We start from the raw sequence: 27375 nt of genomic DNA, 5'->3' as shown, positions 1-27375 counted from the left end.
TATAGAAATGTATTTTCGCGTATATGAATTTCATACCATTCCTCGGGCAACTCAGAGATAGCCGCCAGAGAGCGTTTAGACCTTGACCCGCTCGGCCTGCTCGATCTCAAACGTTTCCCTCACTAAATAACATTCCTGGGGTTAGTGCAGTAGGACTCCACAATTCCACTAAACACATTTGCGGTTGTAAATTCAACCCCACAGCAACTGAAACGTATCGTCTGGGGCTTCTCATCACGCTATTTCAATCACGTAGATACCTTCGTTAAGGGTAAGCTTGAGATCTCGTCAAGTTTTGATATCCACATAGTCGCATCGTCGCACTAGCTCTGAGGGTAACTCGTGTGCCTCCGAGTGTGAACGGAAGTGATGGTGACCAAAATGATTATCGGAATATCGCGCTGCTGCTATGATCCATGTTGTACATCTTCTCATCGTTTCTGGATAGGAATGTTGTGCATTTACCAATAAAAGATTAGGAGGTGTGATCGAGTTGTAGTTTCCTACAGACCTATCGAGGGGAAGGCTTAACGTCCGATTGCCTCATCGATCAGTGTTGTCATTAGTGTTATTATTGTTGGTTGGCTTCACTATGCCGCTGACATCAGTCTTGACAGGATTCGTGGACAGACTGTATCGTTATGGTGACACGAAGAAGGACTATGCTGAGGTGGAGAGCGAGGAAGGAGCAGATCCATATAGGGAGCTGGCAGCTCGTGATCAGGTGATGACGTAATGCCTCTACTGGGAATCGAACCTGGGACCTCCAGATCCTTGACTTTTTTGAACATGATTACGACGATGTGATGGGGTATCTTCCTGAGGCGTTACGGGGTATAGCAACGAAGGAGGTGCTTGATCGAGGCCGGTCAGGGATCGAGGAATATATGGAAGAATTACGGTAGTAAAAATCCTGGTGTCACCACTGTGGAAAATGGTGTCACCTAGGGTGGCCTACTATAACGCTGTCAATGGGGAGGCCTTCCAGAACAAACAGCTGGAGGTACTCGTACCACGACTGATAGAAAAAAGGGAAAATCTGAAAAAACTTTTATCAACAGGGATGTCACGGAATACCAAAGTGTACAAGGTGAGGTTGATCTTACTGAGTAGTGGTGGTTCATCATTATACTGGGTAGGAAAAGAAGATATCATTAGAGCACACCAAGTTGGATCTACAGGATAGATTGGATAAGAGAAATTTGAAGCATCAAGAGCGGATGAGTTTGGTACCAAAACTTACCCAAATCATCGGGCGAGCGAAATTGGCGAAATTCTTGGCAACTACTGGTTATGGGACAGACAGTAAGAACAGTTCGGAGTTGTCCTCGATAGCAAAGGGTACAGGTAACTGTGTGGAAATGATGGATCGTAGGAGTAGCAGCAGTAGGAGCTTCGACGGAGAGCCGGCGTTAAGGCATCGACGGAAAATCTATTCTGATAAGGAGGTTGCCGCTCTTCTAAAACATAATGATGATGACGATGTTTGACATGACATAGTGCGATTATTTCATATACTATGGACTCCTTTGGATATAACTTGGATTCACTACTGCCGCATTGAGCATTTCTGTTGTACAAACGATTGATCTCTCGAGAGGTATCGATTATTCACAACAATTCTGTGAAGTGAATCATCAACTGCGTGACGCGATATAGCTAATCTATCTCACCATACTAATGGCTGTGGTGTTCCTCTGAGTCACCCCGTTTAATATCAGTTCCATCTGATGGTTTATACTGGCAGTCGAATACCCTGGTACAGAACGTGGGGGGTCTTCTGGCCGGTGGCTTACTTGATTGGTGCGCATTGGGAAGGAAGGCAACTTGCTATGCTCGCCGCTCAGGTGTACCGACTCTACTCTACATCGGTCATCGGGTGAAGGAAACTCTCAAGTACGAACTTGACTTTGCTACTGCTCGGGAGACGTGGAAATACACAAGCAAGCCGGAAGCTATTCGAGAACCAGTACCGGAGAGAGTTCGAGATGATCGTAAAGATGTTCAATGATGGATTGGCACACGTTTTTCAAAGTGTTACTTTATGATGAGTTGCTTGACAAAGTTAATACAGTTTCGAGATGCACCGTTCGTACATGCAAATCAGGACGGGTCTAACATCAGGGATGCGGTTCGGAAGCTGCGTCTGTTTGATGGTTGTGATATACCCTGTTTATTCAAGCCTAGTCAAGGGTCTCCATGCGTGCGTGCGCGGAAAACCATGTCAATCACTGATCGACCTACTCCTGTTACCGACATGCACTGTACGTTAAACTCATAATGCTCGCGTGGAATAAAAACGTGTGACTACCAGATCTTCCAAGTCGAGCCGGTAACATCAAATATTCTTGCATCAGCAGTTTGGCGCAGTGGATAGCGTGCTAGGCTCATTACCCACAAGTCCTTTGACCGAAACAAGTAACCGCTAGTTGATGTAGCAACATGGGAACTAGGTTAAACGCGTAGAGCATCATCAATTATATGGATATAGAGAAGATCCGCTGTTTGGAGAAAACATTGCTAATGTTCGCCAAACAAGGTTCTACCGGGATTTGAACCCGGATCGCCAGATTCAGAGTCTGGAGTGCTAACCGTAACACCATAGAACCGTTGAAATATGCGAGTAGACGGCTAATTAGCAGCAGTATAGATCAGCAATAGAAGAGTCATTGAACGCAACGAATATAGTCTTTTCTTTTCCGGAGCCCGAATACTATAGCGCAAGTATCATATAGAGCATGGAGAAACATTATGTCTGCTTTTATCGAACTTGCTTCCCATCAGATAGCCCAAGGTGAGGTTTGTATCCAATTCGTATTCCCCATTGCTTCTGAGCCATTCTTTGATGAACTTCAAGTTCTTCAGCAAGCCGTACCTTGATAGTACGACGAGTTATGCTCATGGTCATACTCCCGCGGCAGCGACTGATGACGCACTATGCATAACACCTATCGATATAGGATGCGTTATAAGGCTCTACTAAGATGAGAACGCAGACCACCAGATTGCCTTCACACCATAGAACCGTGTATAAACAGTTCATATAGGCATAGTCCGTGGCTGACGCTGAAGGAAAACGCAATGACCCTATACTAAAACGAGCAAAAGATTGAACAGCCGAGTACTCTGGGTCTGACACTCCAAACTTGCAAGCCGAATGCAAATGGATTGTTTGGCCTTACCGAAGAGTAGTAGTGAAGTCTTGAATAGGTTCCGTGTGTCCTAGCGGATCTTTTGCGATGAGCCTCAGAGTAGAAAGCAAGGAGATGATCACCCACCGATGCTTTCCGAAATACGACGCTAAGCAGTTACAGCGCGTCCCTGACGTGCCTGTAGGGATTTCAATCAGAACCGAACGAGGACCTCGGCTGCCGAGACAATAACCTCATATGTAAGTGAGCAGTTATCTCAACTGAAGACATACCTTGACAATCAGCTTCGCATTCAGCCGGAATTTCCCCTTTCGTGTGAGACGCGCGTTTTTGCAAGCACACAGCAGCCAGGGATGACAACTGAAATGCGTCTACTAGAGGCTCACCAACGACGACTCGAGAACTACTAAATGGACTGCAGCTTTAAATATGTCAATACGAAGAGGAGTACCAGTCTCGTATTGGTGGTAGATCCCAGAGCCGGGGAGCCGCGACAGTGTCCTGAAAGCACAGAAACTCTTGCTATCCATATAACACTGAATCGACCTGAATTCCATCTCCTGTAACGCCAGCTGAAAAGCAAGGAGCCCCACGCGGCAGGCAATATTCGGCCGCGTTCCACCTCCTGGCGAGTTGGGCTGAAACACTCCTTTGTCGAAGTGAAGTCACCGATCCCCTCCACTATACCCTGGCTGACATGACATACTCTATGCTGTCCTCAGCAGCCATCGCAGCAAGGAAATACAACACATGAAGACACGTATTCGAGGGAATACTAACTTCAGCGGGATCGATGAACTCGGAAGCTGTGGGGATATATATGTGGCCCTACATGAGTCCCACCCAGCCTACTCAGTGTCAGCAAACTATGTTGAGAGTCGGTCTCCCTTTTCAATGATTCTACCACCGATTCGGAACAACTGCCTCGAGTGCCCCTCAACACTCTACACAACAGTCGCAGTAATTCAACTCTTCCAGCCTCGTTTCCAGAGCGCAAGGGTTCAAAAAAACTCCTCCCATCGCCGTCTGCTATCAGTCTCGCTGCCAGCCTCTCCACAGTCTCCGAGTCGTACCGCAGAGTGCCCGTCAATGCAGTTATCGGGAGGGCGTCCAGGAGCTCCGAATCGACCGGTACGAGTAAAGCGAGAATCTCGAGGAACTGCCGAGAGTTCTTCCCAAGACTCAGAATTTCAGCCCGGCAGTCCGCGTCAATGCCAATAGGAGACTCTCCTCTCTGTAGGCTGTGCATGAGAAAGTGTAAATGGTCAGTTTTGTTAACAGAGGGAATGCCCTCCCGGAAATTCTTCTTCTTGCATTCCTCCAATGCAACAGCGGCCCGCTCTATAAATCTCAACTGACCAAGTTGACAATACCAACAACACCGTCACCACGACCACCACTTACCCTCCGTTCGCTCACAGGTGGTGATGATAGTGGTTGTCGTGATGATGCTTCCGAGATCGTCCTGGAAGCCTTGACACTGGTGCCTCGGGAAGGGACAGCACGAGTGGGTTGTCGTGTCAACTGTGATGATGATGACGATGAGGGTATTGGAGGTGTATGCTAAAGCACCCGAGATAGTAATCATCGCGTATTCCCGTCCTACACTGCCTTGTGTCGGTCTCTCCAAATACTGAGTGCCTCCCATCGGTCGGCTATTGTCGACGGAGTAAGGCCGACTCAACGGCACTTGAGAGTACTGCGCCCGAGGCGAACGACCAGCAGGTATGGACGGCTGGCTCGATGTGGCGAAGGACGCCGGAGGGACCGCTGGCCCTGCTAGGAGGCCAACTCCACCACAAAGCATCGATTCTGAGCTCATCACCAGTTGCAAGAGCTGCCCTTTGAAGCTCCAGGGCTTGAGCTCTCTCCTTAGAGGCAGTCTCTATAAGGCTAGCAATCTGATTTTTCAAACGCTCGTTCTCAACCTGCACTAACATATGATAATCACACCTATATTGGCAACAACCAAATACTACCTGTATTGTCCTCACGCTGTCCCTCTGGGTCCTCAAGGACTGCATCTCTTGCTCCATGCTATGGATCTTACCACGTAGAACAGCCACTTCAGCAGCAGCAGTCGAGGAAGGCGTCCCTCCTGGCATCGCTGAGGCTTGGGACAGTGTTCCACCGGGGAGAGGGTTCCAACTCATCAGCAATAATCAAGGGAATAAATTGACCTAGATCAACTCAACAGACAACACTGATCGCGCAAAAAAGGGTTTTCGGTGTATTATTCTTAACATTGGAAAAGTAACGATGAACGACGACACCACAGTCACACGAACTACTCCTCCTTTTCCTTGGTCTTCGCAGCCTCCTCACTAGCGATCTTAGGACCCCACTTCTCGAAAATGAGATCAACACCATGTTCGATGGGCTTATCACACACAATGGGGAGGACTGAAAAGTTCGTGACACGCGGCGCCGCAAGGTTATGTACTTACAAGGAACAATTGCCAAGCCGATCATGGTAGGGCCCATCTGGAGAAGGCGTGCATTCTTGACAGCCATACGACGTAGCATAACACCAGAGTAGTGTACAGTAGAATGTCTAAAGAGAAATTCATCATATTTCTGGGAACACTTATTACATAATGGCAAAGGGCAGAGCCAAACTGGCGACCATCTGGAAGGTCGTTGCCTTAGCCGCTGCAGTCCAAACTCGAATTTTGTGATCGGCGAGATCCTTAGTACGCTTATACTCCAGCCAAGTCGAGTAGCCGATATCCCCCTAAAGGTCACCATGACGAGCCTCGAGATTGATGATTTGCCCTTACAAAGATGTAGCCAATTGTTGTGGCGTAGGAGGTATTGACAAGCCACTTAGGGACGACTGGACGGAAGGCTTCCCCGACATCAGAAGTGAACGCCAAGTATCTCACTTGCTTGGCTGAGGGCGTTATCTGTATGGAAATGATAATGAAGAGAGTAGTGCTCACCAGCACTCACCACGCGGAGTATACGCTGAGCAAAGGCTAGATAACGCAGTTGGGTGTCTCTGAGAACATCCCCTTGCTGTTTGGTGTGATAGTCGTAGGTCTCAATACCAGCGGAAGGGGCTATGGTGGGGCTGCTCTCAGTTGTGGTAGTAGAACTGGACATTAACGATATAGGAATAACAAAGTAACTGCATCGATAATGAACATGCTGTTTGCTGAGTCGTCTCTTACAGCGGTATCTATCGATATGAACCCACAATAGAAGCTGAATCGTAAAGAAGACCCTTGTCATTACCACTACACCCACAACGTGTCGGCCGAGAGGAGCTACTACCACTGTGCTTATGAAAGCTGATGGCCGTCAGTCATCATGTCATAGCATCTAAAGCTTATCAATGGAGTTAGAAACGAGTTCGTCACACTTGAGGTTCTATTTCGGCTTAGTGCTGACACTCCCGAAAATGCAAGGAAGCGTGAGGTCGGACGATAGACCCAAAGTAGTAGTAGTAGTAAGCCAATGACCAAGTTCAACTGGAACCCCCCAGCACCTTATCAGCAGCTATTGGGAATTTGTCTCACTCGAGTGCGGTCTGCTGATCTCTCATTTGAGAGCATCCCATCCGTCGGTTACCATAGTAAGCTGATATCATGGAACAACAACTAGTATCACGCTAGTGGACCATAGCGGTTGACGACATTCCATGGTAAACCTGGAGTCATTCTTCTCTGGCTGGAGAGCATCCATCGTCGACGCTAGCTGTGGGTGTATCTTACCTGAGATGCCCATACCCATCCAGACAAGCCCGACTTGCTCGCTGCACCGAGATAACTAACTGCACTGAGATCCTAGGCTCCCCTCGCTAAGTACACCGAAATCTGAACGCGTCACGCGCCACGAAATTATCACCATCTTGCGTCATCGTCGTCGACATCACTGAGGCCCCATTGTAACTTCTTATTCAATGGCATCTCGCGGGGCTCGTGTAGGGAGGGCATCGCGTAATGTACCCAGAAAAGGAGGAGCCTCATCGACCCTCAGCCCGGGACTATCGGCCGAGCTAGCCGCCGTACTAATCCTGTCTACTCCCATTCGAATTAACTTGCATTTTTTCAGTTGCCCAAGGCCAAATCAGGATCATTACGGCGCTTTGCCGAGTAGTCTAGCAAGGACAGACACGTTCTTATTCAACAACGTAGGTACTTGGCTGAATCAAAGGACGATCGAGCTGAGAATATCGAAGGGATAGTGAACCGGTTGAAGAGTATGGAGAGAGGCGAGCTGAGGCTATGGGATGCACTGGCAATAGCACAGAGCATTGCTAAGTTGAAGACCTCCCCACAGGACCAAAGGTGCTATAAGCATGAAAATAAGACTGCGGAATTCAGTACCAGGTTCGATCTGCTATTCCTTAACGTAGCTGACCATCTGCATGCTCTCGGCACTTCGGTAATACCAAAATAGGGACGAGTTCTTGTGGGTGGAATGTCTTCAGCAGTCTGGAAAAATATGCACATCTGTCGGTGGCAATACGGAAATTTTGCGGAAATTTTGGGGTATTTTTTTGGTTTTTGAACAGTTCTACCGTATGTGAACTCCTATAATTAGTGAGGAAACTCGCGAGCTCAGCTGAGGTAACCGAACGTATATTCCAAGACTGGTCTTCAGCAAATGAGCCCTCGTACGTTGATCGACACTCTCTGTCTTTTCGAAGTGCTCAACATACGCCCTAAAGCCCTCTATGTAGACGTCATGCATCAGCTAGTCAGACAGGTCACTGCCATGTAAGTCTCGGTGACCAGCCCATGTAGATAGAACCGATTCCAGGTATCCTGACGAGCTCACTGCCCTCCTAGTTACCATGGCCCGCATAGGTCTATCATCACCAGCTATGTTGGATAGAATAGCAGCAGCGATACAACATTCGCAACTTCAGAACATTCGGTATCACCACTAGCAGTTGCGTATTAGCATCCAGAATTGCAATATGTGTTCTCTTTCCTCAGCTGAGCTCAAGAATTTCCTCACCAAGGAGTTTATATACGACTTCAGTTAAACATGTACTGGAGGCAGAAAAAAATCCACAAAATTTCCTCAGAATCATCATATGGTTAATCGAGTACAAATTTTACCACACTGCTAATAGCATCATTCCTCTCGATAGATACCTCCACGGTTGCGAACTGGCCGGAGCTATGGCTGCTCTTGGGTATGACGATTCGGGCTTTTTCACTGCATTAGACAATCGTATGAAAATGTGTGCTGAGATGATGCCTGTCGAAGAAGTATGGGATACACTCAAGTAGGGTAATGTGGATTATATAAAACTAAACGGGCAACGTAGGTATCTGCCCTCACTACAGTATTCTTGGAAACCCTACGAGCGAGCAATATGGGAAGAACTCACTAGAAGGACTAACAAGGTGAGCTTGTGAGCTACTAGTCGTTGAGGTTTTATACCTCTACTCAGTTTTATAATGAGTTACACGTTGACGAGATGTCCGATCCAGTCGGATTTATGCAGTTCCTCCGTCTACACAAACGCCTCGATAAGTGAGACCGTGTCGCTTTTGCGGAGTCATTTCCTATTCTATCAGGCGGTTCATGAGCGCCATGGCCGCCTGGGCTCGCGTAGCTGTGTATCGTCCCACGTCCAGGACGTCAAGACGGCCCACAGCACGTGAGCTGGCTCTCATTGTTGACTACTGTCAAGAGTAATAACGCATCAGTCGAGAAAAGGAGTTCTATTAGTGATCGTAGGTATGGTGTTGGCACCGATGATACGGACAATAAACATGTTCTTCATAAGGCAGTGCGCACCTTTGTGGGCAGTAGAGGTGAGGATGGAAGTGGCATCTTTTGAGATACCGAGTATGTGCAGGTGGCCAACAGGAAACTAAACTGAATAGACGTCCATTGCTATACATGCGTAGAAGGCGATATGTTCGGGCGGAAGATCCGTGAGAATACCCATTGGAACTGTTTGAAAATCCATTATCATACCACATCTTAGATACATCAAGGCTAACTTGCGACCACTCGCGATTCGCCGACCCCTGCGTAATGGTGGTGTATGGAAGAGCAGTCGCGAGGCGCAGATTAGCACGGCCGAGGGAGGAGCACGAAAAGCGATGTGGAATTATTGGTTGCTGCCGAAGATATATCAAATGTGAAGACTTGTGCTCTCTCCACATCATGCTCACGTTCTGCTTGTTTCCGTTATCATGCCAACTTTCTAGTTAATCGTGGGAGGAAGTGGCGTGTGATATTATCCCCAGAATTTCATGTGCTCATCGGTCTAGTCCTAGCAGTTCTGATCGATGATGTAGAGACTCTGAGAGGTCCACCAGACAGGATGGTATCCTGTATCCTGTATCCTGAGGATACATGAGGCTTGCAATGTCCCCTATGGCGTGCCCGAGTTCACCTGTGTTGCCGCATATTATCCACGCGTCGGTGTTGGAATATTATCCAGTTTTCCTCTCGAGAAACAGAGCCGGAGTTCTTATCAAGGACCATTCTGTTTTGTGCATATGGCTGATGATCGGTGGCATGTTAACATTCTTGGTTATGTGCACTTTCGTTGTTTCCTTTGAACTGCAAACGCTCAACCTTTAGCACTGTGACACTGATATGATCTGATGAAGCTTAGCATGCTTCTTTATGCATTAGAATCGTGAGTTAAGTAGTTAGTTGCGTCGCACATCAGATCCGTGAGTGTAGAAGTAAGATTCTAAAGATAGCAGTTCCTTGTTTCGATTAAGGGACCTTTCGGTTATGAGCCCAACATGCTATCCACTGCGCCAAGCTGCTCTCATATTAAGTATCATTTCATTCGGCTCCATTTGATATTTTAGGTACGTTTACATTTTTTTTCCACTGTAAGTGTTCAACCTGTATCGCTGTGACAAACTCTTGATGTAAACTGATGAGATTCTGCATAAGTTTGATGTTTTGGAATTGAGAGATACGTTGTGAGAAGCGAGGTTGGATCAAGTCTCAGATGGGTAACTCTTTAAGTGAGAATTTCGAAAAGTAGCAGCTCCTTGTTTCGATCAAGGGACCTTTGGGTTATGAGCCCAACACGCTATCCACTGCGCCAAGCTGCTCTCATGTTAAGTATCATTTCATTCGGCTCCATTTGATATTTTAGGTACTTTTACATTTTTTTCCACTGTAAGTGTTCAACCTGTATCGCTGTGACAAATTCTTGATGTAAATTGACTAGCTTCTGCATAAGTTTGATGTTTTGGAATTGAGAGATACGTTGTGAGAAGCGAGGTTGGATCAAGTCTCAGATAGGTAAGTCTTTAAGTGAGAATTTCGAAAAGTAGCAGCTCCTTGTTTCGATCAAGGGACCTTTGGGTTATGAGCCCAACACGCTATCCACTGCGCCAAGCTGCTTACATATTCATTCTCATTTCATTCGGCTTCACTTGGCATTTTTGGTATATTTCAAGTATCGCTGTGATAAGCTATTGATGTAATCTGATGATATTCTGCTTAGTTTTCATGTATTGAGATTGATAGGTAGGTTGTGAGAAGCGAGGTTGTATTGAGTCTTAGATGGCTAACTCGTTAATTGAGAATTTCGAAAAGTAGCAGCTCCTTGTTTCGATCAAGGGACCTTTGGGTTATGAGCCCAACACGCTATCCACTGCGCCAAGTTGCTTACATGTAGATTAATAATTCATTCGGCCTCACTTGGTATTTCAGGTACGTTTACATTTTTTCACTGTAAGTGTTCAACCTGCCCAGGATCACGGATCACGAGTAGTGTAACGTAGCAAAAAAGCCCCGTTACAGGATCACGGCATTTTAACACGTAAAGTACCACTGATCCGTAAACTGATCCTTTTGATGGATCAGAAGCCTGATCCAATATTTGATCCGGATCAGAGGGTGATCTCTCGGGACCGAATGGATCACGGATCAACGAAATTTCTCAACTCGTCTAAGAATTTCTCAACCCCTTGATCTTTGGATCACGGATCAAGTGTTTTCTCAAGAATCATAGACCAGGATCAAAAATGAGGTTCACGCGAGATCCAGATCACAGATCACGGATCAGTATCGAAGTTCAGGGATCGAGATCAACGGTCAAGGATCAGGATCAAAGATCACGGATCGAGATCAAGAATCACAGATCTGACTCACGCATCTCGGATCACGAAAGATTTGGCTCAGACGTCAAGATCAACGAGTGATCTGGCTGATGTGCTTGATCCATGGATCAGGATCCGCATACCGGCCCTGATTGCCTCAAAATACCGGTGTGTCTAGCAGTTCCAAGTTTCAATCTTGGACCCCTAGGTACAGAGCTCAACACACCCTCTAGTACACCAAGCTGTTTAGAAGAGAAGAATTTTGGTCGCAGTTTGTTCTACACATCCGTGCACATTCGAAGTTGTCTTCCAGCTTCAGGCGTTCGACCCGCATCACTTGCAACTTCGTTGATAGAATATTCAATATGAGATATGATTGCTCGGTTGAGACAGAGTCTGTCTGACAGACTAGGATTTCCAGTCCCTGATGATAAGCACTGAATCAAGGCACTCCCCGGGTTGAGTGTGGAGATCTGGGTTTGAACCGAGTAGAATTTTTGGAATTGCCTATATTGATCTCACGGATCTATGTCTGCCCCCGTACTATTGATAATGATGAACGCAGTACTCCAGCCAATGACGGAAAGCTAGAAGCAACAAAAGCATAAATGTTTAAGCTTTCATAGCCGTCTGGATTTCCTCCCAAACCTAGGATTGGATAGAATAAGACAATCGTATTAACAGAAAGTATCTGAAGTACCTTCTCCATGCCTTGGTTGGCGTTCACATGCTTGACTACGTTAGTCGGGGCGTAGTGCGCTACGATCGGTTCAGTTTGAGAATGATAAGCAGATAATCTGACAAATAACTGGGTTACCGACGTCTTTCACAGATGTGAACGCAGAGGAACACAGCATGATGAACTACCTAGTCTTGAGTGCCTCAGCGGTATCATCAGGACGCTGTATGAGAGGCTCGCCGGTCACGTCATCGAGCATGTTGGTGGCGTCAGGGCTGGCACCAGCAGGGAGAGACTTCGGAGGGTTGAACCTGTTGAACAATGATAATACAACAACGTATGAAACTATTCAACGAGTTTTATTCCACATAAACCCACGCACTTGACATGATAGGAACGTCCACTAGGCTTGTGTATCCATCGACCGCAGATCCTCTCCTCGAGCACCGAGTCGGGCAAATCGAGAACGATCACCTGAATCACGACGGGAGTTCGGTAGTAAGCTCTTTGACGAGATTTCCTCCCAAAATAACACTTGTGTGGAGATACTACCTTAGAAACACGCTCCTCGTTCTCGGCGAGCATAGCGTCGAGAGCGGTAGCTTGTTCGACAGTTCGCGGGAAACCATCAAGGATGAAACCCCAACCAGCATCCATCTCCTGGATCCTGAAGAAGACATATGTGCATGAACTAATGGAGAGAAACAGGTAAATGTTTCACAAAAATATTACCTGTCCTTGATGATTCCAATGACGATCTCATCACTGACGAGCTCGCCACGTGCCATCACATCCTTGGCCTTAAGTCCGATAGGAGTCTCAGCCGCAACGGCAGCTCGGAGCATGTCACCGGTAGAAAGCTGGGGAATCTTGTAAGCTGAACATCACAACCGGAGTTCAACGAGTGACATGAGCACTGACCCAACAACAAGAATCTATGTATTACTTTCCTCCATCTTGGGGCCTTGAGTGCCCTTGCCGGCACCAGGAGGTCCAAAAAGAATGACAATCTTCCTCCATTGCTTCGGGGGCTGTTCAGAACCGCGGAGACTGGAAGACATATCTATCGATCGATACGAAGAAAACTAAATACCGACTCATACGTTATTGACCTCCTCTCACAGCATCGATAATTCCAATCAGATCGCACTATCTCACATTCAGGCACTTTGTAACAATCGCTAGTGAACTATCAAGTGCGAGATCGAGCCCAGTCCTTCCTCATCCTGCAGTAGTCTGACGTACTAGAAAAGACTGGACTTGTCGACAATTGACTCAACTTGAAAAACTTGCATAAACTTGGTAAAGCCTTCTTGACATTAGCCAGCATCATCTCATCGTGGAAGAGTGTTGTTGTGTGTCTGTCTATTTCGCTATGATCTCAATAGTTGCAAGGCGTGCGCGATGGTTCCCTGTCGGTGCGCCCTCGATGAGCGCAGGATTTTTTTCGCTCGTACACAATGGTGGAGAACTCGTCTGGGATCCCTTTTCGTCATGATCAATAGTATTGATTCAATACATGCATTGCAATCACTACACCTTCCCTAGTAGCTGATGGGGGGACAGCCCAAACTTGCACATAGGAGGAATTTCTGTACCCTACCCTTGCTACTCGGCCCACATGTAGAGAATTGGTCTTGCCAGCTCTCTACATGTGTGTTTAGTGACAAATGACTTTTCTCGTATGTCTAAATGCCAGACACAGCGTTCATATCACTCATGTCGGCGTCGACCTTACCAACATGGAATTGATCTGTGTCATCATCGACAGCAACGAGGTCATCAGGAAAATGAGGCGACAGTGTCGCTGTTACAGCAATGCTGTAGCATTATCCAGAGAATGCACGACTTTTTGGGCGTAGGTTGGGCAAATAGCACGAACTCGGGGAGCCGGATCTGATGCGCAGCCATCCCCAAAGGGAACTCGTGCTAAGATTGTCCAATAGCTCGTGGCGACTTACAATCCTCACAACTTCTCTCAAGCTTAGCGCTGAATCATGAAAAGTCGAGACATACTCTGCGAGCGATCCACTGCGAAGTCTCTGACGAGATCCGGGGCTGAAACGGAGAGTACTCTGTGGATCACGCCAATTTTTGGGGTTCGAGCAAGGGCACTTCGAACGGAGGGTCCCGATTCTTCGGTAACGGGCGTTGCTGGTCAACCACCTTCCTATTTGATCGATACCGGTGAAGGAATCAGCGCGACAACTCGATACTGCGTTTTCTCCTGGTTGAACATTGTTGGAGATAGAATGAACTCTTCTGATCCAGTATCGTTGTCGTGTTGCCTAGTGACCTTATCAATACTCGACTATAATATGATCCGATTGGAATAGTGGATTGAATTCAGCGACTCCCAACTTGGAAGTGTCAAGACGCTGAATTGGAAGTCCTGTAGATCTGAATGTTGGCAGTTCCTATACTAGCTCAAGGCAGTCCCCTAATTAAGAGAGCTCTGATTAATCTATCGGTGCGTATGCGCATGATAGTGTTTATCGATTTCCTCGCTCGTCTTCGTTCCCCGCATATGCCGAGCTCTTAAAGCTATGCGCAAGGGCAGCGATTGCCACATCCCCCAAGTGTAGTGCAAAGAAAGCGCGGCAGCAATCCACAAAGAATAGAACAAATTGTTCGAGACAAGAATTGATGACTGCGAAGACAATCGACGCACTCTAGCGTCCAGTAGCATCCTCACAATGGGACTCACATAATATTTAAACAGGTAATGACCATAAAAACAATTTTACCATCATACAACAATCATCATAACAATAACTTTGTGTTTGGATGGGATCTTAGACGAAGCGTTTGTTACGATCGCTGGCGATTCCGGTCCTGATATGAGCATGCTACGATCTTGCTGTCCTTACCTAGTGGCGGTTTACCTGAAGATGGAGGTGACTTATAGGTCGCGTCATCGACTCCATTCTTTGCCGTCGTGTTAACCAGCTCTCCGTCAGAAGATGCCGCTTGAGTTGGAACAAACTCGGTTGAGTTCATGGTGGAAGTTGATGGATAGTTGAGACCAGGAGTGGTCAAAGTAGCCGTTAGAGTAGATTTGGGAGCTATCGTCGGTGACGAAGCCGCCGTTGCATCAGTTGTGTCAGACAGAGCAGCAGCCGTGAGGCTAGTGGGGGTCGACCCATCGGACGACGTTCCCTCGACGCTTTCTGTATACACGTCTGTAGAAGGCGTTAGTGGAGCCGAAGTGAATTCTGCCAATGGAGGCCACTCATCCAGTCCAGTTGAAGTGGTTGGCGTAGTTGTGTTGGTTGTGGTAGTAGTAGTAGTAGTAGTAGTAGTAGTAGTAGTAGTAGTAGTAGTAGTAGTTGTTGTTGTTGTTGTGGCGGTGGTGGTGGTTGTAGTGGTTGTTGTGGACATATCCGGCTCGTCGGTGGTGGTCCTCCAAGTAGTTGTACTACTGGAAAGCGCATGAGTCCAGATCTCCCCGAGGCTCTCCATTGCTGTGAGAGTAGAAGTATACTCGGATGTTGGAAGTACCTCTGAAAATGGGATGACTTCTACTGTTGACAACAATTCATCAACGTCAGTGGCCGAAGATGATGCCGCAGCCCCAGTTGTGCTCCACGGAGCAGTAACAGTAGTAGATGACGAGACATGAGACGACGTTTCCTCGACGCTCTCTGTGTAGTCGTCTATTGATGCCATCTCTGAGACCGTCATTTCGGCCGGAGTGGAGTCTACCACTAGAGACGACTCATCCAGGCCGATGGTGGTTATTGTCGTCGTTGTCGGTGTTGAGACCTCTATTTCGTCGGTGTTGGTCCAAGAAGTCGAAGACGTGTCGTCCCAAATCTCATCGAAGTTCCTCGTCGTAGAGGTGGTAGTGACATAGTCGGTAGTTGGATGTATCACCGAGGCTGCAGGGGAATTTGTTGTTGATGTCCACCCGGCCGATTCATAAGCAGACGATGTAGTCATTCTTTCAGTTGTGCCCGAGGGAGCAGTAGTGGTGACTGTAATGGATGATGACAACTCGGACGAGATTTCTTCGATGCTTTCTGTATAATCGTCAATCGAGCCTCCCGTGGTGATGGTCGATGTATTGGATGCTGTTGTACTGGTAGAAGACAGTACATCAGTCCATACTCCTACGAAACTATCAGTTGTCGTTATGGTTGCAGTAGGCTCAGTAGTCGAGGAGGACAAAGTACTTGTGGTTATTGAGGACGTGGTCGCTTCTTCAGTAGTGGCCGACGTAGTAGAGGGCGTAGTACTGGAAGAAGACAATTCATCGACCCAATCTTCCTTGAGACTCTCCGTCGTAGTAGAAGTCGTAGTAACTTCGGTAGTCGGAGTTGTAGAGGACAGACTAGTTGTGGTGGTTGAGGACGTGATCGCTCCTTCAGTAGTGGTCGACGTAGTAGATGTCGTGGTAGTGGAAGGAGACAATTCCTCGACCCAAACTTCCTCGACAATTTCCGTCGTAGTAGGAGTCGCAGTAGCCTCGGTAGTCGAAGCTGTCGTGGAGGACAAAGTAGTTGTGGTTGTTGACGACGTGATCGCTTCTTCAGTAGTGGTCGATGTAGTAGATGTCGTAGTACCAGCAGAAGACAGTTCATCGACCCTAGTTTTCTCGAGACCCTCTGTCTTCGAGGAAGTCACAGTAGAAGTCGCAGCAACTTCGGTAGTCGGAGTTGTAGAAGACAGAGTAGTTGTGGTTGTTGAGGACGTGGTCGCCTCTTCGGTAGTGGTCCATGTACTAGAGGTCGTAGTACTAGAAGAAGACAATTCATCGACCCAAACTTCCTCGAAACTCTCCGTCGTAGTAGAAGTCGCAGTACCCTCGGTAGTCGGCGTTGTAGAGAAGGACAAAGTAGTTGTGGTTGTTGAGGACGGGATCACTTCTCCAGTAGTGGTCGGCGTAGTAGGTGCCGTAGTACTAGGAGACAGTTCATCGACCGTAGTTCCCTCGAGACCCTTTGCAGTCGTAGGCGTCGCAGTAACCTCGGTAGTCGGAGTTATAGAGGACAGAGTAGTTGTGGTTGTTGAGGACGTGGTCGCCTCATCGGTAGTGGTCCACGTACTAGAAGTCGTAGTACTAGAAGAAGACGACTCTTCCAACCAAACTGCCTCGAGGTTCTCCGTCGTAGTAGGGATCTCAGTAACCTTAGTAGTCGGAGTTGTAGAGAACAGACTAGTTGTCGTTATTGAGGACGTGGTCGCTTCTTCAGTAGTGGCCGACGTAATAGAGGGTGTGGTACTAGAAGAAGACAATTCATCGACCCAATCTTGCTGGAGACTCTCCGTCGTAGTAGAAGTCGCAGTAACTTCGGTAGTCGGAGTTGTAGAGGATGAAAGAGTAGTTGTGGTCGATGAGGACGTGGTCGCCCCTTCAGTAGTGGTCCACGTACTAGAAGTCGTAGTACTGGAAGAAGACGACTCTTCCAACCAAGCTTCCTTGGGACTCTTCGTCGTAGTAGCAGTCGCAATAGCCTCGGTAGGCAAGGTTGTGGAGGAGGACAGAGTAGCTATAGTCGTTGACGACATGGTTGCGTTTCCAGTAGTGGTCGATGCAGTAGATGCCGTTGTACTAGAAGGAGACAGTTCATCGACCCTAGTTTCCTCGAGACTCTCCGTCGTCGTAGAAAGAGTAGTTGTGGCTGATGAGGACGTGGTCGCCTCTTCAGTAGTGGTCCACGTACTAGAAGTCGTAGTACTGGAAGTAGGCGACTCATCGAACCAAGCTTCCTTGGGACTCTTCGTCGCAGGAGAACTCGCCGTAACCTCGGTAGTCGACATTGTAGAAGAGGGCAGAGTCGTGGTGGTTGGTGAGGACGTGGTCGCCTCATCAGTAGTGGTCCACGTACTAGAAGTCGTAGTACTGGAAGTAGGCGATTCATCGAACCAAACTTCCTCGCGACTCTTCGTCGCAGTAGAACTCGCCGTAACCTCGGTAGTCGGAGTTGTAGAGAAGGACAGAGTAGTTGTGGTTGTTGAGGACGTGGTCGCCTCTTCGGTAGTGCTCCATGTACTAGATGTCGTAGTGCTGGAAGGTGACAGTTCATCGACCCAAACTTCCTCGAGAATTCCCGTCGTGGTAACCTCGGTAGTCGGAGTTGTAGAGGAGGAAAGGGTAGTTGTGCTTGTCGAGGACGTGGTCGCCTCTTCGGTAGTGGTCCATGTACTAGATGTCGTAGTACTGGGAGGTGACAATTCATCGACCCAAACTTCCTCGAAACTCTCCGTCGTAGTAAAAGTCGCAGTAGCCTCGGTAGTCGGAGTTGTAGAGAAGGACAGAGTAGTTGTGGTTGTTGAGGACGTGGTCGCCTCTTCGGTAGTGGTCCATGTACTAGAGGTCGTAGTACTAGAAGAAGATAATTCGTCGACCCAAACTTCCTCGAAACTCTCCGTCGTAGTAGAAGTCGTAGTACCCTCGGTAGTCGAAGTTGTCGCGGAGGACAGAGTAGTTGTGGTTGTTGATGAGGTGATCGCTTCTTCAGTAGTAGTCGATGTACTAGATGTCGTAGTACTGGGAAGGGACAATTCATCGACCCAGACTTCCGCGAGACTCTCCGTCGCAGGAACCTCGGTAGTCGAAGTTGTAGAGAAAGACAGAGTAGTTGTGGTTGTCGAGGACGTGGTCGCTCCTTCAGTAGTGGTCGGCGTAGCAGATGTCGTAATACTTGAAAAAGACAATTCCCCAACCCGAACTTCCTCGAGACTCTCCGTCGTAGTAGGAGTCGCAGTAACCTCGGTAGTAGAAGTTGTCGCGGAGGACAGAGTAGTTGTGGTTGTTGAGGACGTGATCGCCTCTTCAATAGTGGTCGGTGTAGTAGATGTTGTAGTACTAGAATGAGACAGTTCATCGACCGTAGTTTCCTCGAGACCTTCTGCCATCGTAGGGATCGCAGTTACCTCGGTAGTCGGAGTTGTAGAGGGCAGAGTAGTTGTGGTTGTTGAGGACGTGGACGCCTCATCGGTAGTGGTCCACGTGCTAGAAGTCGTAGTACTGGAAGAAGACGACTCTTCCAACCAAACTTCCTCGAGGCTCTCCGTCGTAGTAGAAGTCGCAGTAACTTCAGTAGTCGGAGTTGTAGAGGACAGACTAGTTGTGGTGGTTGAGGACGTGGTCGCTCCTTCAGTAGTGCTCGGCGTAGCAGATGTCGTAGTAGTGGAAGGAGACAATTCCTCGACCCAAACTTCCTCAAGACCCTCCGTCGTAGTAGGAGTCGCAATAGCCTCGGTAGGCAAGGTTGTGGAGGAGGACAGAGTAGCTATAGTCGTTGACGACATGGTTGCGTTTCCAGTAGTAGTCGATGCAGTAGATGCCGTTGTACTAGAAGGAGACAGTTCATCGACCCTAGTTTCCTCGAGACTCTCCGTCGTCGTAGAAGTCGCAGAAACCTCGGTAGTCGGAGTTGTAGAGGACGAAAGAGTAGTTGTGGTTGATGAGGACGTGGTCGCCTCTTCAGTAGTGGTCCACGTACTAGAAGTCGTAGTACTGGAAGTAGGCGATTCATCGAACCAAACTTCCTCGTGACTCTTCGTCGCAGGAGAACTCGCCGTAACCTCGGTAGTCGACATTGTAGAAGAAGGCAGAGTAGTGGTGGTTGTTGAGGACGTGATCGCTTCTTCAGTAGTGGTGAATGTAGTACTGGAAGGAGACAACTCATCGACCCAAACTTTCTCGAGACTTTCCGTCATAGTAGGAGTCGCAGTAACCTCGGTAGTCGAAGTTGTTGCGGAGGAAATAGTAGTTGTGGTTGTTGAAGACGTGATTGTTGAGGACGAGGTTGTTGAGGACGTGGTCGCCACTTCAGTAGAGGTCGACCTAGTAGATGTCGTAGTACTAGAAGAAGACAATTCATCGACCCAAACTTCCTCGAGAATTCCGCTCGTGGTAGGAGTCATGGTAACCTCGGTAGTCGGAGTTGTAGAGGAGGGAAGGGTAGTTGTGCCTGTTGAGGACGAGGTCGCCTCTTCGGTAGTGGTCCATGTACTAGATGTCGTAGTACTGGAAGGTGACAATTCATCGACCCAAACTTCCTCGAAACTCTCCGTCGTAGTAGAAGTCGCAGTACCCTCGGTAGTCGAAGTTGTAGAGAAGGACAGAGTAGTTGTGGTTGTCGAGGACGTGGTCGCTCCTTCAGTAGTGGTCGGCGTAGCAGATGTCGTAATACTTGAAAAAGACAATTCCCCAACCCGAACTTCCTCGAGACTCTCCGTCGTAGTAGGAGTCGCAGTAACCTCGGTAGTAGAAGTTGTCGCGGAGGACAGAGTAGTTGTGGTTGCTGAGGACGTGATCGCCTCTTCAATAGTGGTCGGTGTAGTAGATGTTGTAGTACTAGAATGAGACAGTTCATCGACCGTAGTTTCCTCGAGACCTTCTGCCATCGTAGGAGTCGCAGTTACCTCGGTAGTCGGAGTTATAGAGGACAGAGTAGTTGTGGTTGTTGAGGACGTGGTCGCCTCATCGGTAGTGGTCCACGTGCTAGAAGTCGTAGTACTGGAAGAAGACGACTCTTCCAACCAAACTTCCTCGAGGCTCTCCGTCGTAGTAGGGGTCTCAGTAACCTTAGTAGGCCGAGTTGTAGAGGACAGACTAGTTGCGGTTATTGAGGACGTGGTCGCTTCCTCAGTAGTGGCCGACGTAATAGAGGACGTGGTACTAGAAGAAGACAATTCATCGACCCAATCTTCCTTGAGACTCTCCGTCGTAGTAGAAGTCGCAGTAACTTCAGTAGTCGGAGTTGTAGAGGACAGACTAGTTGTGGTTGTCGAGGACGTGGTCGCTCCTTCAGTAGTGCTCGGCGTAGCAGATGTCGTAGTAGTGGAAGGAGACAATTCCTCGACCCAAACTTCCTCAAGACCCTCCGTCGTAGTAGGAGTCGCAATAGCCTCGGTAGGCAAGGTTGTGGAGGAGGACAGAGTAGCTATAGTCGTTGACGACATGGTTGCGTTTCCAGTAGTGGTCGATGCAGTAGATGCCGTTGTACTAGAAGGAGACAGTTCATCGACCCTAGTTTCCTCGAGACTCTCCGTCGTCGTAGAAGTCGCAGAAACCTCGGTAGTCGGAGTTGTAGAGGACGAAAGAGTAGTTGTGGTTGATGAGGACGTGCTCGCCTCTTCAGTAGTGGTCCACGTACTAGAAGTCGTAGTACTGGAAGTAGGCGATTCATCGAACCAAACTTCCTCGTGACTCTTCGTCGCAGGAGAACTCGCCGTAACCTCGGTAGTCGACATTGTAGAAGAAGGCAGAGTAGTGGTGGTTGTTGAGGACGTGATCGCTTCTTCAGTAGTGGTGAATGTAGTACTAGAAGGAGACAACTCATCGACCCAAACTTTCTCGAGACTTTCCGTCATAGTAGGAGTCGCAGTAACCTCGGTAGTCGAAGTTGTTGCGGAGGAGACAGTAGTTGTGGTTGTTGAAGACGTGATTGTTGAGGACGAGGTTGTTGAGGACGTGGTCGCCACTTCAGTAGAGGTCGACCTAGTAGATGTCGTAGTACTAGAAGAAGACAATTCATCGACCCAAACTTCCTCGAGAATTCCGCTCGTGGTAGGAGTCATGGTAACCTCGGTAGTCGGAGTTGTAGAGGAGGGAAGGGTAGTTGTGCCTGTTGAGGACGAGGTCGCCTCTTCGGTAGTGGTCCATGTACTAGATGACGTAGTACTGGAAGGTGAGAATTCATCGACCCAAACTTCCTCGAAACTCTCCGTCGTAGTAGAAGTCGCAGTAGCCTCGGTAGTCGAAGTTGTAGAGAAGGACAGAGTAGTTGTGGTTGTCGAGGACGTGGTCGCTCCTTCAGTAGTGGTCGGCGTAGCAGATGTCGTAATACTTGAAAAAGACAATTCCCCAACCCGAACTTCCTCGAGACTCTCCGTCGTAGTAGGAGTCGCAGTAACCTCGGTAGTAGAAGTTGTCGCGGAGGACAGAGTAGTTGTGGTTGTTGAGGACGTGATCGCCTCTTCAATAGTGGTCGGTGTAGTAGATGTTGTAGTACTAGAATGAGACAGTTCATCGACCGTAGTTTCCTCGAGACCTTCTGCCATCGTAGGAGTCGCAGTTACCTCGGTAGTCGGAGTTGTAGAGGGCAGAGTAGTTGTGGTTGTTGAGGACGTGGTCGCCTCATCGGTAGTGGTCCATGTACTAGATGTCGTAGTACTGGAAGGTGACAATTCATCGACCCAAACTTCCTCGAAACTCTCCGTCGTAGTAGAAGTCGCAGTACCCTCGGTAGTCGAAGTTGTAGAGAAGGACAGAGTAGTTGTGGTGGTTGAGGACGTGGTCGCTCCTTCAGTAGTGCTCGGCGTAGCAGATGTCGTAATAATTGAAAAAGACAATTCCCCAACCCGAACTTCCTCGAGACTCTCCGTCGTAGTAGGAGTCGCAGTAACCTCGGTAGTGGAAGTTGTCGCGGAGGACAGAGTAGTTGTGGTTGTTGAGGACGTGATCGCCTCTTCAATAGTGGTCGGTGTAGTAGATGTCGTAGTACTAGAATGAGACAGTTCATCGACCGTAGTTTCCTCGAGACCTTCTGCGATCGTAGGAGTCGCAGTTACCTCGGTAGTCGGAGTTGTAGAGGACAGAGTAGTTGTGGTTGTTGAGGACGTGGACGCCTCATCGGTAGTGGCCCACGTACTAGAAGTCGTAGTACTAGAAGAAGACGACTCTTCCAACCAAACTTCCTCGAGGCTTTCCGTCGTAGTAAAGGTCTCAGTAACCTTAGTAGTCGGAGTTGTAGAGGACAGACTAGTTGTGGTGGTTGAGGACGTGGTCACCCCTTCGGTAGTGCTCCATGTACTAGATGTCGTAGTACTAGAAGGTGACAATTCATCGACCCAAACTTCCTCGAGACTTTCCGTCGTGATAGGAGTCGCAGTAACTTCGGTAGTCGGAGTTGTAGGAGACGACAAAGTAGTTGTGGTTGCTGAGAACGTGAGCGCTTCTTCAGTAGTGGTCGGTGTAGAAGATGTCGTAGTACTAGAAGGAGACAGTTCATCGACCCTAGTTTCCTCGAGACCCTCCGCCGTCGTAGGAGTCGCAGTAAACTCGGTAGTCGGAGTTGTAGAGGGCAAAGTAGTTGTAGTTGTTGAGGACGTGGTCGCCTCTTCGGTAGTGGTCCATGTACTAGATGTCGTAGTACTGGAAGGTGACAATTCATCGACCCAAACTTCCTCGAAACTCTCCGTCGTGGTAGGAGCCGCAGTACCCTTGGTAGTCGGAGTTGTAGAGAAGGACAGAGTAGTTGCGGTGGTTGAGGACGTGGTCGCTCCTTCAGTAGTGGTCGAAGTAGAAGATGTCGTAGTAGTGGAAGGAGACAATTCCTCGACCCAAACTTCCTCGAGAATTTCCGTCGTAGTACGAGTCGCAGTAACCTCGGTAGTGGAAGTTGTCGCAGAGGACAGAGTAGTTGTGGTTGTTGACGGCGTGATCGCTTCTTCAGTAGTAGTCGATGTAGTAGATGTCGTAGTACTGGGAAGGGACAATTCATCGACCCAAACCTCCGCGAGACTCTCCGTCGCAGGAAGCTCGGTAGTCGGAGTTTTAGGGGAGGACAGAGTAGTTGTGGTTGTCGAGGGCGTGGTCGCTTCTTCAGTAGTGCTCGTAGTAGATGTCGTAGTACTTGAAGAAGACAATTCCTCGACCCGAACTTCCGTGAGACTCTCCGTCGTAGTAGGAGTCGGAGTTACCTCGGTAGTCGGAGTTGTAGAGGAGGGAAGGATAGTTGTGCTTGTTGAGGACGTGGTCGCCTCTTCGGTAGTGGTCCATGTACTAGATGTCGTAGTACTGGAAGGTGACAATTCATCGACCCAAACTTCCTCGAAACTCTCCGTCGTAGTAGAAGTCGCAGTACCCTCGGTAGTCGGAGTTGTAGAGAAGGACAGAGTAGTTGTGGTGGTTGAGGACGTAGTCGCTCCTTCAGTAGTGGTCGACGTAGAAGATGTCGTAGTATTGGAAGGAGACAATTCCTCGACCCAAATTTCCTCGACAATTTCCGTCGTAGTAGGAGTCGCTGTAGCCGCGGTAGTCGAAGTTGTCCCGGAGGAGAGAATAGTTCGGGTTGATGACGACGTGATCGCTTCTTCAGTAGTGGTCGATGTAGTAGATGTCGTAGTACTAGAAGAAGACAATTCATCGACCCTAGTTTTCTCGAGACCCTCTGTCGTCGTGGAAGTCAGAGTAGAAGTCGCAGCAACTTCGGTAGTCGGAGTTGTAGAGGACAGAGTAGTCATGGTTGTTGAGGATGTGGTTGCGTCTTCCGCAGTGGTCGATGTGGTAGATGTCGTAGTACTAGAAGAAGATAATTCATCGACCCAAACTTCCTCGAGATTTTCCGTCGTAGTAGGAGTCGCAGTAACCTCGGTAGTCGAAGTTGTCGCGGAGGACAGAGAAGTTGTTACTGTTGAGGATGTGATCACTTCTTCGATAGTGCTTGATGTAGTAGATGTCGTAGTATTAGAAGAGGACACCTCATCCAACCAATTACTCCCGAGACTCTGCGTCGTAGTAGGAGTCGCGGTAACGTCGGTTGGAGTCGTAGAGAAGGTCGGAGTAGTTGTTATTGTTGACGACGTGGTCGCTTCTTCAGTAGTGGTCGATGCAGTAGATGTCGTAGTACTAGAAGGGGACAGTTCATCGACCCAGCGCTCCTCGAGACTCTCTTCCGTAGTAGAGGTCGCGGCGAAGTCGGTAGTCGGCGTTGTGGAGAAAAACAGAGCTGTTGTCACTGTTGTGGACGTGATCACTTCCTCAGTACTGGTCGATGTAGTAGATGTCGTAATACTTGAAGAGGACAGTTCATCGGCCCAGCCCTCCTCGAGACTCTCTTCCGTAGTAGAGGTCGCGGCGAAGTCGGTAGTCGGCGTTGTAGAGGAGGACAAAGTAGCTGTCACTGTTGTGGACGTGATCCCTTCCTCAGTACTGGTCGATGTAGTAGATGTCGCAGTACTAGAAGAAGACAATTCATCGAGCTCATCTCCCCCGAGACTCCCTGTCGCAGTAGAGGTCGCGGCGAAGTCGGTAGCCGGCGTTGTAGAGGAAGATAAAGTAGTCGTCGCTGTTGTGGACGTGGTCGCTCCTTCAGTGGTAGTCGATGTAGTAATTGTCGTAGTACTAGAAGAGGGCAATCCACCAAGCAAATCTTCTCCGAGACTCTGCGTCGTAGGAGAAGTCGAGGTAACATCGGTAATCGGAGTTGTAGAGAAGGACGGAGTAGTCGTCATTGTTGACGACGTGATCTCTTCTTCAGAAGTGGTTAACGTAGTAGATATCGTAGTATTAGAAGAGAACAGTTCGTCGGCCCAGTCTTCCTCGGGACTCTCTGTTATAGTAGAGGTCGCGGCAAAGTCAGTCGTCGGAGTTGTAGAGGAGGATAGAGTAGCTGTCACTGTCGTGGACGTGATCGCTTCCTCAGTACTGGTCGATGTAGTAGAAGTCGTAGTACTTGAAGAGGACAGTTCATCGACCCAGCCCTCTTCGAGACTCTCTGTCGTAGTAGAGGTCGCGGCGAAGTCGGTAGTCGGCGTTGTAGAGGAAGGCAAAGTAGTTGTCACTGTTGTGGACGTGGTCGCTTCTTCAGTGGTGGTCGATGCAGTAGTTGTCGTAGTACTAGAAGAGGGCGATTCCCCGAGCAAATCTTCTCCGAGACTCTGCGTCGTAGTAGAAGTCGCGGTAACGTCGGGAGTCGACATTGCAGAGGAGGACAAAGTAGTTGTCACTGTTGTGGACGTGGTAGCTTCTTCAATAGTGGTCGATGAAGTAGATGTCGCAGTACTAGAAGAAGACAATTCATCGAGCCCATCTTCCCCGAGACTATGCGTCGTAGTAGAAGTCGCGGTAACATCGGTAGTCGAAGTTGTAGAGGAGGACAAAGTAGTTGTCATTGTTGACGAGGTGATCGCTTCTCCAGTAGTGGTCGATGTAGTAGATGTCGTAGTACTTAAAGAGGACAATTCATCGACCTTGCCCTCCTCGAGACTCTCTGTCGTAGTAGAGGTCGCGGCAAAGTCAGTCGTCGGAGTTGTAGAGGAGGATAGAGTAGTTGTCACCCTTGAGGACGTGATCGCTTCCTCAGTAGTGGTCGATGTAGTAGATGTCGTAGTACTTGAAGAGGATAGTTCATCGACCCAGCCCTCTTCGAGACTCTGCGTCGTAGTAGAAGTCGCGGTAACGTCGGGAGTCGACATTGTAGAAGAGGACAAAGTAGTTGTCACTGTTGTGGACGTGGTAGCTTCTTCAATAGTGGTCGATGAAGTAGATGTCGCAGTACTAGAAGAAGACAATTCATCGATCCCATCTTCCCCGAGACTATGCGTCGTAGTAGAAGTCGCAGTAGCATCAGTACTCGGAGTTGTAGAGGAGGAAAGAGTAGTTGTCATTGTTGACGACGTGATCGCTTCCTCAGTAGTGGTCGATGTAGTAGATGTCGTAGTACTTGAAGAGGACAATTCATCGATCTTGCCCTCCTCGAGACTCTCTGTCGTAGTAGAGGTCGCGACAAAGTCAGTCGTCGGAGTTGTAGAGGAGGATAGAGTAGTTGTCACCCTTGAGGACGTGATCGCTTCCTCAGTTGTTGTTGTTGTTGTTGTTGGGTGCCCTTTTGCCGACCGCGCTGAGCGCAGTATACGGCCTTGGCGGCACACAGGCTGCGGGGCCTGTAGATAGTTCGTCCCCGTGGTGAACCCCTTCCGGCTGAGGCTCTGCCAATGGTAATTAATTAGGTGTAGAGGGAAAATAAAACGGTACAAGAAATAGAAGAATAGTAGAGGCAAATAATACGAAATTATACATTTTTTTTTTTTTTCTTTTTTTTTTTTTTTTTCTCTTTTTTTTTTTTTTTTTTTTTTTTTTTTTTTCTTTTTTTTTTTTTTTCTTTTTTTTTTTCTTTTTTTTTTTTTTTTTACATCAATGCACGGAGTCTCCTGTGGCTGCCGCTGGAGTTGCGGCCACATCTCGCCCCTCCAAGGCCGGCCAGACCCTCCTCAAGAATCCCATCAGCACCCGCAGCCTCGAGGGTGAAGATAGGAAGTTCCCTATGTGATATGGCAAGCTTCTCCAGCCTAGCCTGCGCTTCAGCCTGATCCTCTCCAACGCGAAGCGCCTGCACTCGAAGATGATGTGCCTCTCATCCTCCATCTCCGCCCCACAGAAACGGCACTCAGGACCCAAGTTCCGATCTATCTTGCACCAGTGTCTTCTGGTGACAGAGTGGCCACTGATAACCTCCATGAGTCTCCGCCTGTCGACCGGCGATAGGTGCGCTGCCTTAATCACCCTCCGCTGCCTCGGTCCGAGGTTGACGCCCGCCCAGCTAGCCCTCAGATCACTACTCTTCCTTGCCCAGTCCCTGTCTCCTCTCGACGCGTACTTCCTCTGTATCAGCTCCCTAGTGTGCACCCACGGGACCGGTGCTGTCAGCAGGTTTCCTCTGTACGCTCCGTCTGCTGCCAGCAGGTCGGCAACGGCATTATGTCGATGCCCAACGTGGGACTTGACCCACTTGAGTCTGAGCTCCCCACCAGCCTCCTCAAG

The 27375-nt window shown here is 48.6% G+C and overlaps 10 protein-coding genes and 4 non-coding genes across 14 annotated transcripts in view; 3 read left to right on the top strand and 11 right to left on the bottom strand.

The window, feature by feature from the left end:
* Positions 1-592: 592 nt before the first annotated feature.
* On the top strand, positions 593-2011 carry Pmar_PMAR016056 (hypothetical protein; the record flags this gene model as incomplete). Its single annotated transcript, XM_002765223.1, has 5 exons — positions 593-724; positions 771-901; positions 949-1003; positions 1140-1305; positions 1848-2011. The coding sequence occupies 5 exons, from the start codon at positions 593-595 to the stop codon at positions 2009-2011; spliced, it is 648 nt and encodes a 215-aa protein (XP_002765269.1).
* A 526-nt stretch (positions 2012-2537) lies between these two features.
* On the bottom strand, positions 2538-2609 carry Pmar_PMAR016055. Its single transcript has one exon. It is a non-coding gene; the product is annotated as a tRNA-Gln (tRNA).
* A 2198-nt stretch (positions 2610-4807) lies between these two features.
* Positions 4808-5257, bottom strand: Pmar_PMAR016054 (hypothetical protein; the record flags this gene model as incomplete). Its single annotated transcript, XM_002765222.1, has 2 exons — positions 4808-5080; positions 5132-5257. 2 exons carry the CDS (start codon positions 5255-5257, stop codon positions 4808-4810), a joined length of 399 nt encoding a protein of 132 aa, XP_002765268.1.
* A 126-nt stretch (positions 5258-5383) lies between these two features.
* Positions 5384-6284, bottom strand: Pmar_PMAR016053 (conserved hypothetical protein). Its single transcript, XM_002765221.1, has 5 exons — positions 6105-6284; positions 5933-6058; positions 5747-5886; positions 5600-5706; positions 5384-5555 (listed from the first exon to the last, which is right to left on the bottom strand). Exons 1-5 carry the CDS (start codon positions 6255-6257, stop codon positions 5440-5442), a joined length of 642 nt encoding a protein of 213 aa, XP_002765267.1. The 5' UTR covers positions 6258-6284; the 3' UTR covers positions 5384-5439.
* A 772-nt stretch (positions 6285-7056) lies between these two features.
* Positions 7057-8955, top strand: Pmar_PMAR016052 (conserved hypothetical protein; the record flags this gene model as incomplete). Its single annotated transcript, XM_002765220.1, has 10 exons — positions 7057-7161; positions 7209-7249; positions 7292-7541; positions 7749-7876; positions 7920-8036; positions 8257-8394; positions 8437-8515; positions 8563-8645; positions 8690-8806; positions 8853-8955. 10 exons carry the CDS (start codon positions 7057-7059, stop codon positions 8953-8955), a joined length of 1161 nt encoding a protein of 386 aa, XP_002765266.1.
* Positions 8956-10128: 1173 nt separating this feature from the next.
* On the bottom strand, positions 10129-10201 carry Pmar_PMAR016051. The gene has a single exon. It is a non-coding gene; the product is annotated as a tRNA-Met (tRNA).
* Positions 10202-10423: 222 nt separating this feature from the next.
* Pmar_PMAR016050 lies at positions 10424-10496 on the bottom strand. The gene has a single exon. It is a non-coding gene; the product is annotated as a tRNA-Met (tRNA).
* Positions 10497-10691: 195 nt separating this feature from the next.
* Pmar_PMAR016049 lies at positions 10692-10764 on the bottom strand. The gene has a single exon. It is a non-coding gene; the product is annotated as a tRNA-Met (tRNA).
* A 1013-nt stretch (positions 10765-11777) lies between these two features.
* Pmar_PMAR016048 (type 2 adenylate kinase, putative) lies at positions 11778-12963 on the bottom strand. The gene is made up of 7 exons (XM_002765219.1): positions 12823-12963; positions 12609-12753; positions 12429-12543; positions 12259-12350; positions 12065-12187; positions 11898-11994; positions 11778-11845 (listed from the first exon to the last, which is right to left on the bottom strand). The coding sequence occupies exons 1-7, from the start codon at positions 12935-12937 to the stop codon at positions 11810-11812; spliced, it is 723 nt and encodes a 240-aa protein (XP_002765265.1). The 5' UTR covers positions 12938-12963; the 3' UTR covers positions 11778-11809.
* A 2145-nt stretch (positions 12964-15108) lies between these two features.
* On the bottom strand, positions 15109-15279 carry Pmar_PMAR016047 (polythreonine-rich glycoprotein, putative; the record flags this gene model as incomplete). The annotated part of the gene is made up of 1 exon (XM_002765218.1): positions 15109-15279. A coding segment is annotated over one exon (171 nt), but the record flags the coding sequence as incomplete, so codon positions are not given.
* Positions 15280-15423: 144 nt separating this feature from the next.
* On the bottom strand, positions 15424-21083 carry Pmar_PMAR016046 (conserved hypothetical protein; the record flags this gene model as incomplete). Its single annotated transcript, XM_002765217.1, has 3 exons — positions 15424-15577; positions 15787-15853; positions 16115-21083. 3 exons carry the CDS (start codon positions 21081-21083, stop codon positions 15424-15426), a joined length of 5190 nt encoding a protein of 1729 aa, XP_002765263.1.
* Positions 21084-21408: 325 nt separating this feature from the next.
* Pmar_PMAR016045 (hypothetical protein) lies at positions 21409-26884 on the top strand (the record flags this gene model as incomplete). The annotated part of the gene is made up of 3 exons (XM_002765216.1): positions 21409-21520; positions 24764-25020; positions 26810-26884. The coding sequence occupies 3 exons, from the start codon at positions 21409-21411 to the stop codon at positions 26882-26884; spliced, it is 444 nt and encodes a 147-aa protein (XP_002765262.1).
* Pmar_PMAR016044 (hypothetical protein, conserved) lies at positions 22404-24100 on the bottom strand (the record flags this gene model as incomplete). Its single annotated transcript, XM_002765215.1, has 2 exons — positions 22404-23168; positions 23835-24100. Coding segments are annotated over 2 exons (1031 nt in total), but the record flags the coding sequence as incomplete, so codon positions are not given.
* A 285-nt stretch (positions 26885-27169) lies between the features above and the next one.
* Pmar_PMAR016043 (merozoite surface antigen 2, putative) overlaps positions 27170-27375 on the bottom strand; it is a gene marked incomplete at both ends in the record, with an annotated part of 1311 nt that continues 1105 nt past the window's right edge. Inside the window, one exon of the mRNA XM_002765214.1 lies at positions 27170-27229. Within this exon, the coding sequence (XP_002765260.1) occupies positions 27170-27229 (60 nt within the window). The remainder of the gene's footprint in view (positions 27230-27375) is intronic.

This window comes from Perkinsus marinus (assembly GCF_000006405.1).
Source record: "Perkinsus marinus ATCC 50983 genomic scaffold scf_1104296975560, whole genome shotgun sequence".
NCBI lineage: Eukaryota > Perkinsozoa > Perkinsida > Perkinsidae > Perkinsus > Perkinsus marinus.
Note: the sequence above shows the minus strand (reverse complement) of the source record. Positions and strands in the feature narration are given on the sequence as shown.

Coding starts and splice junctions, on each gene's coding strand:
- Pmar_PMAR016048 (XM_002765219.1), bottom strand. CDS start 12,937: ATGTCTTCCAGTCTCCGCGGTTCTGAACAGCCCCCGAAGCAATGGAGG. Junction 12,351..12,428: donor ACGAGGAGCGTGTTTCTAAG/GTAGTATCTCCA, acceptor GTCGTGATTCAG/GTGATCGTTCTCGATTTGCC. Junction 12,188..12,258: donor GGACGTTCCTATCATGTCAA/GTGCGTGGGTTT, acceptor ATTGTTCAACAG/GTTCAACCCTCCGAAGTCTC.
- Pmar_PMAR016053 (XM_002765221.1), bottom strand. CDS start 6,257: ATGTCCAGTTCTACTACCACAACTGAGAGCAGCCCCACCATAGCCCCT. Junction 6,059..6,104: donor CTCAGCGTATACTCCGCGTG/GTGAGTGCTGGT, acceptor ATTTCCATACAG/ATAACGCCCTCAGCCAAGCA. Junction 5,556..5,599: donor CGGCTTGGCAATTGTTCCTT/GTAAGTACATAA, acceptor CGAACTTTTCAG/TCCTCCCCATTGTGTGTGAT.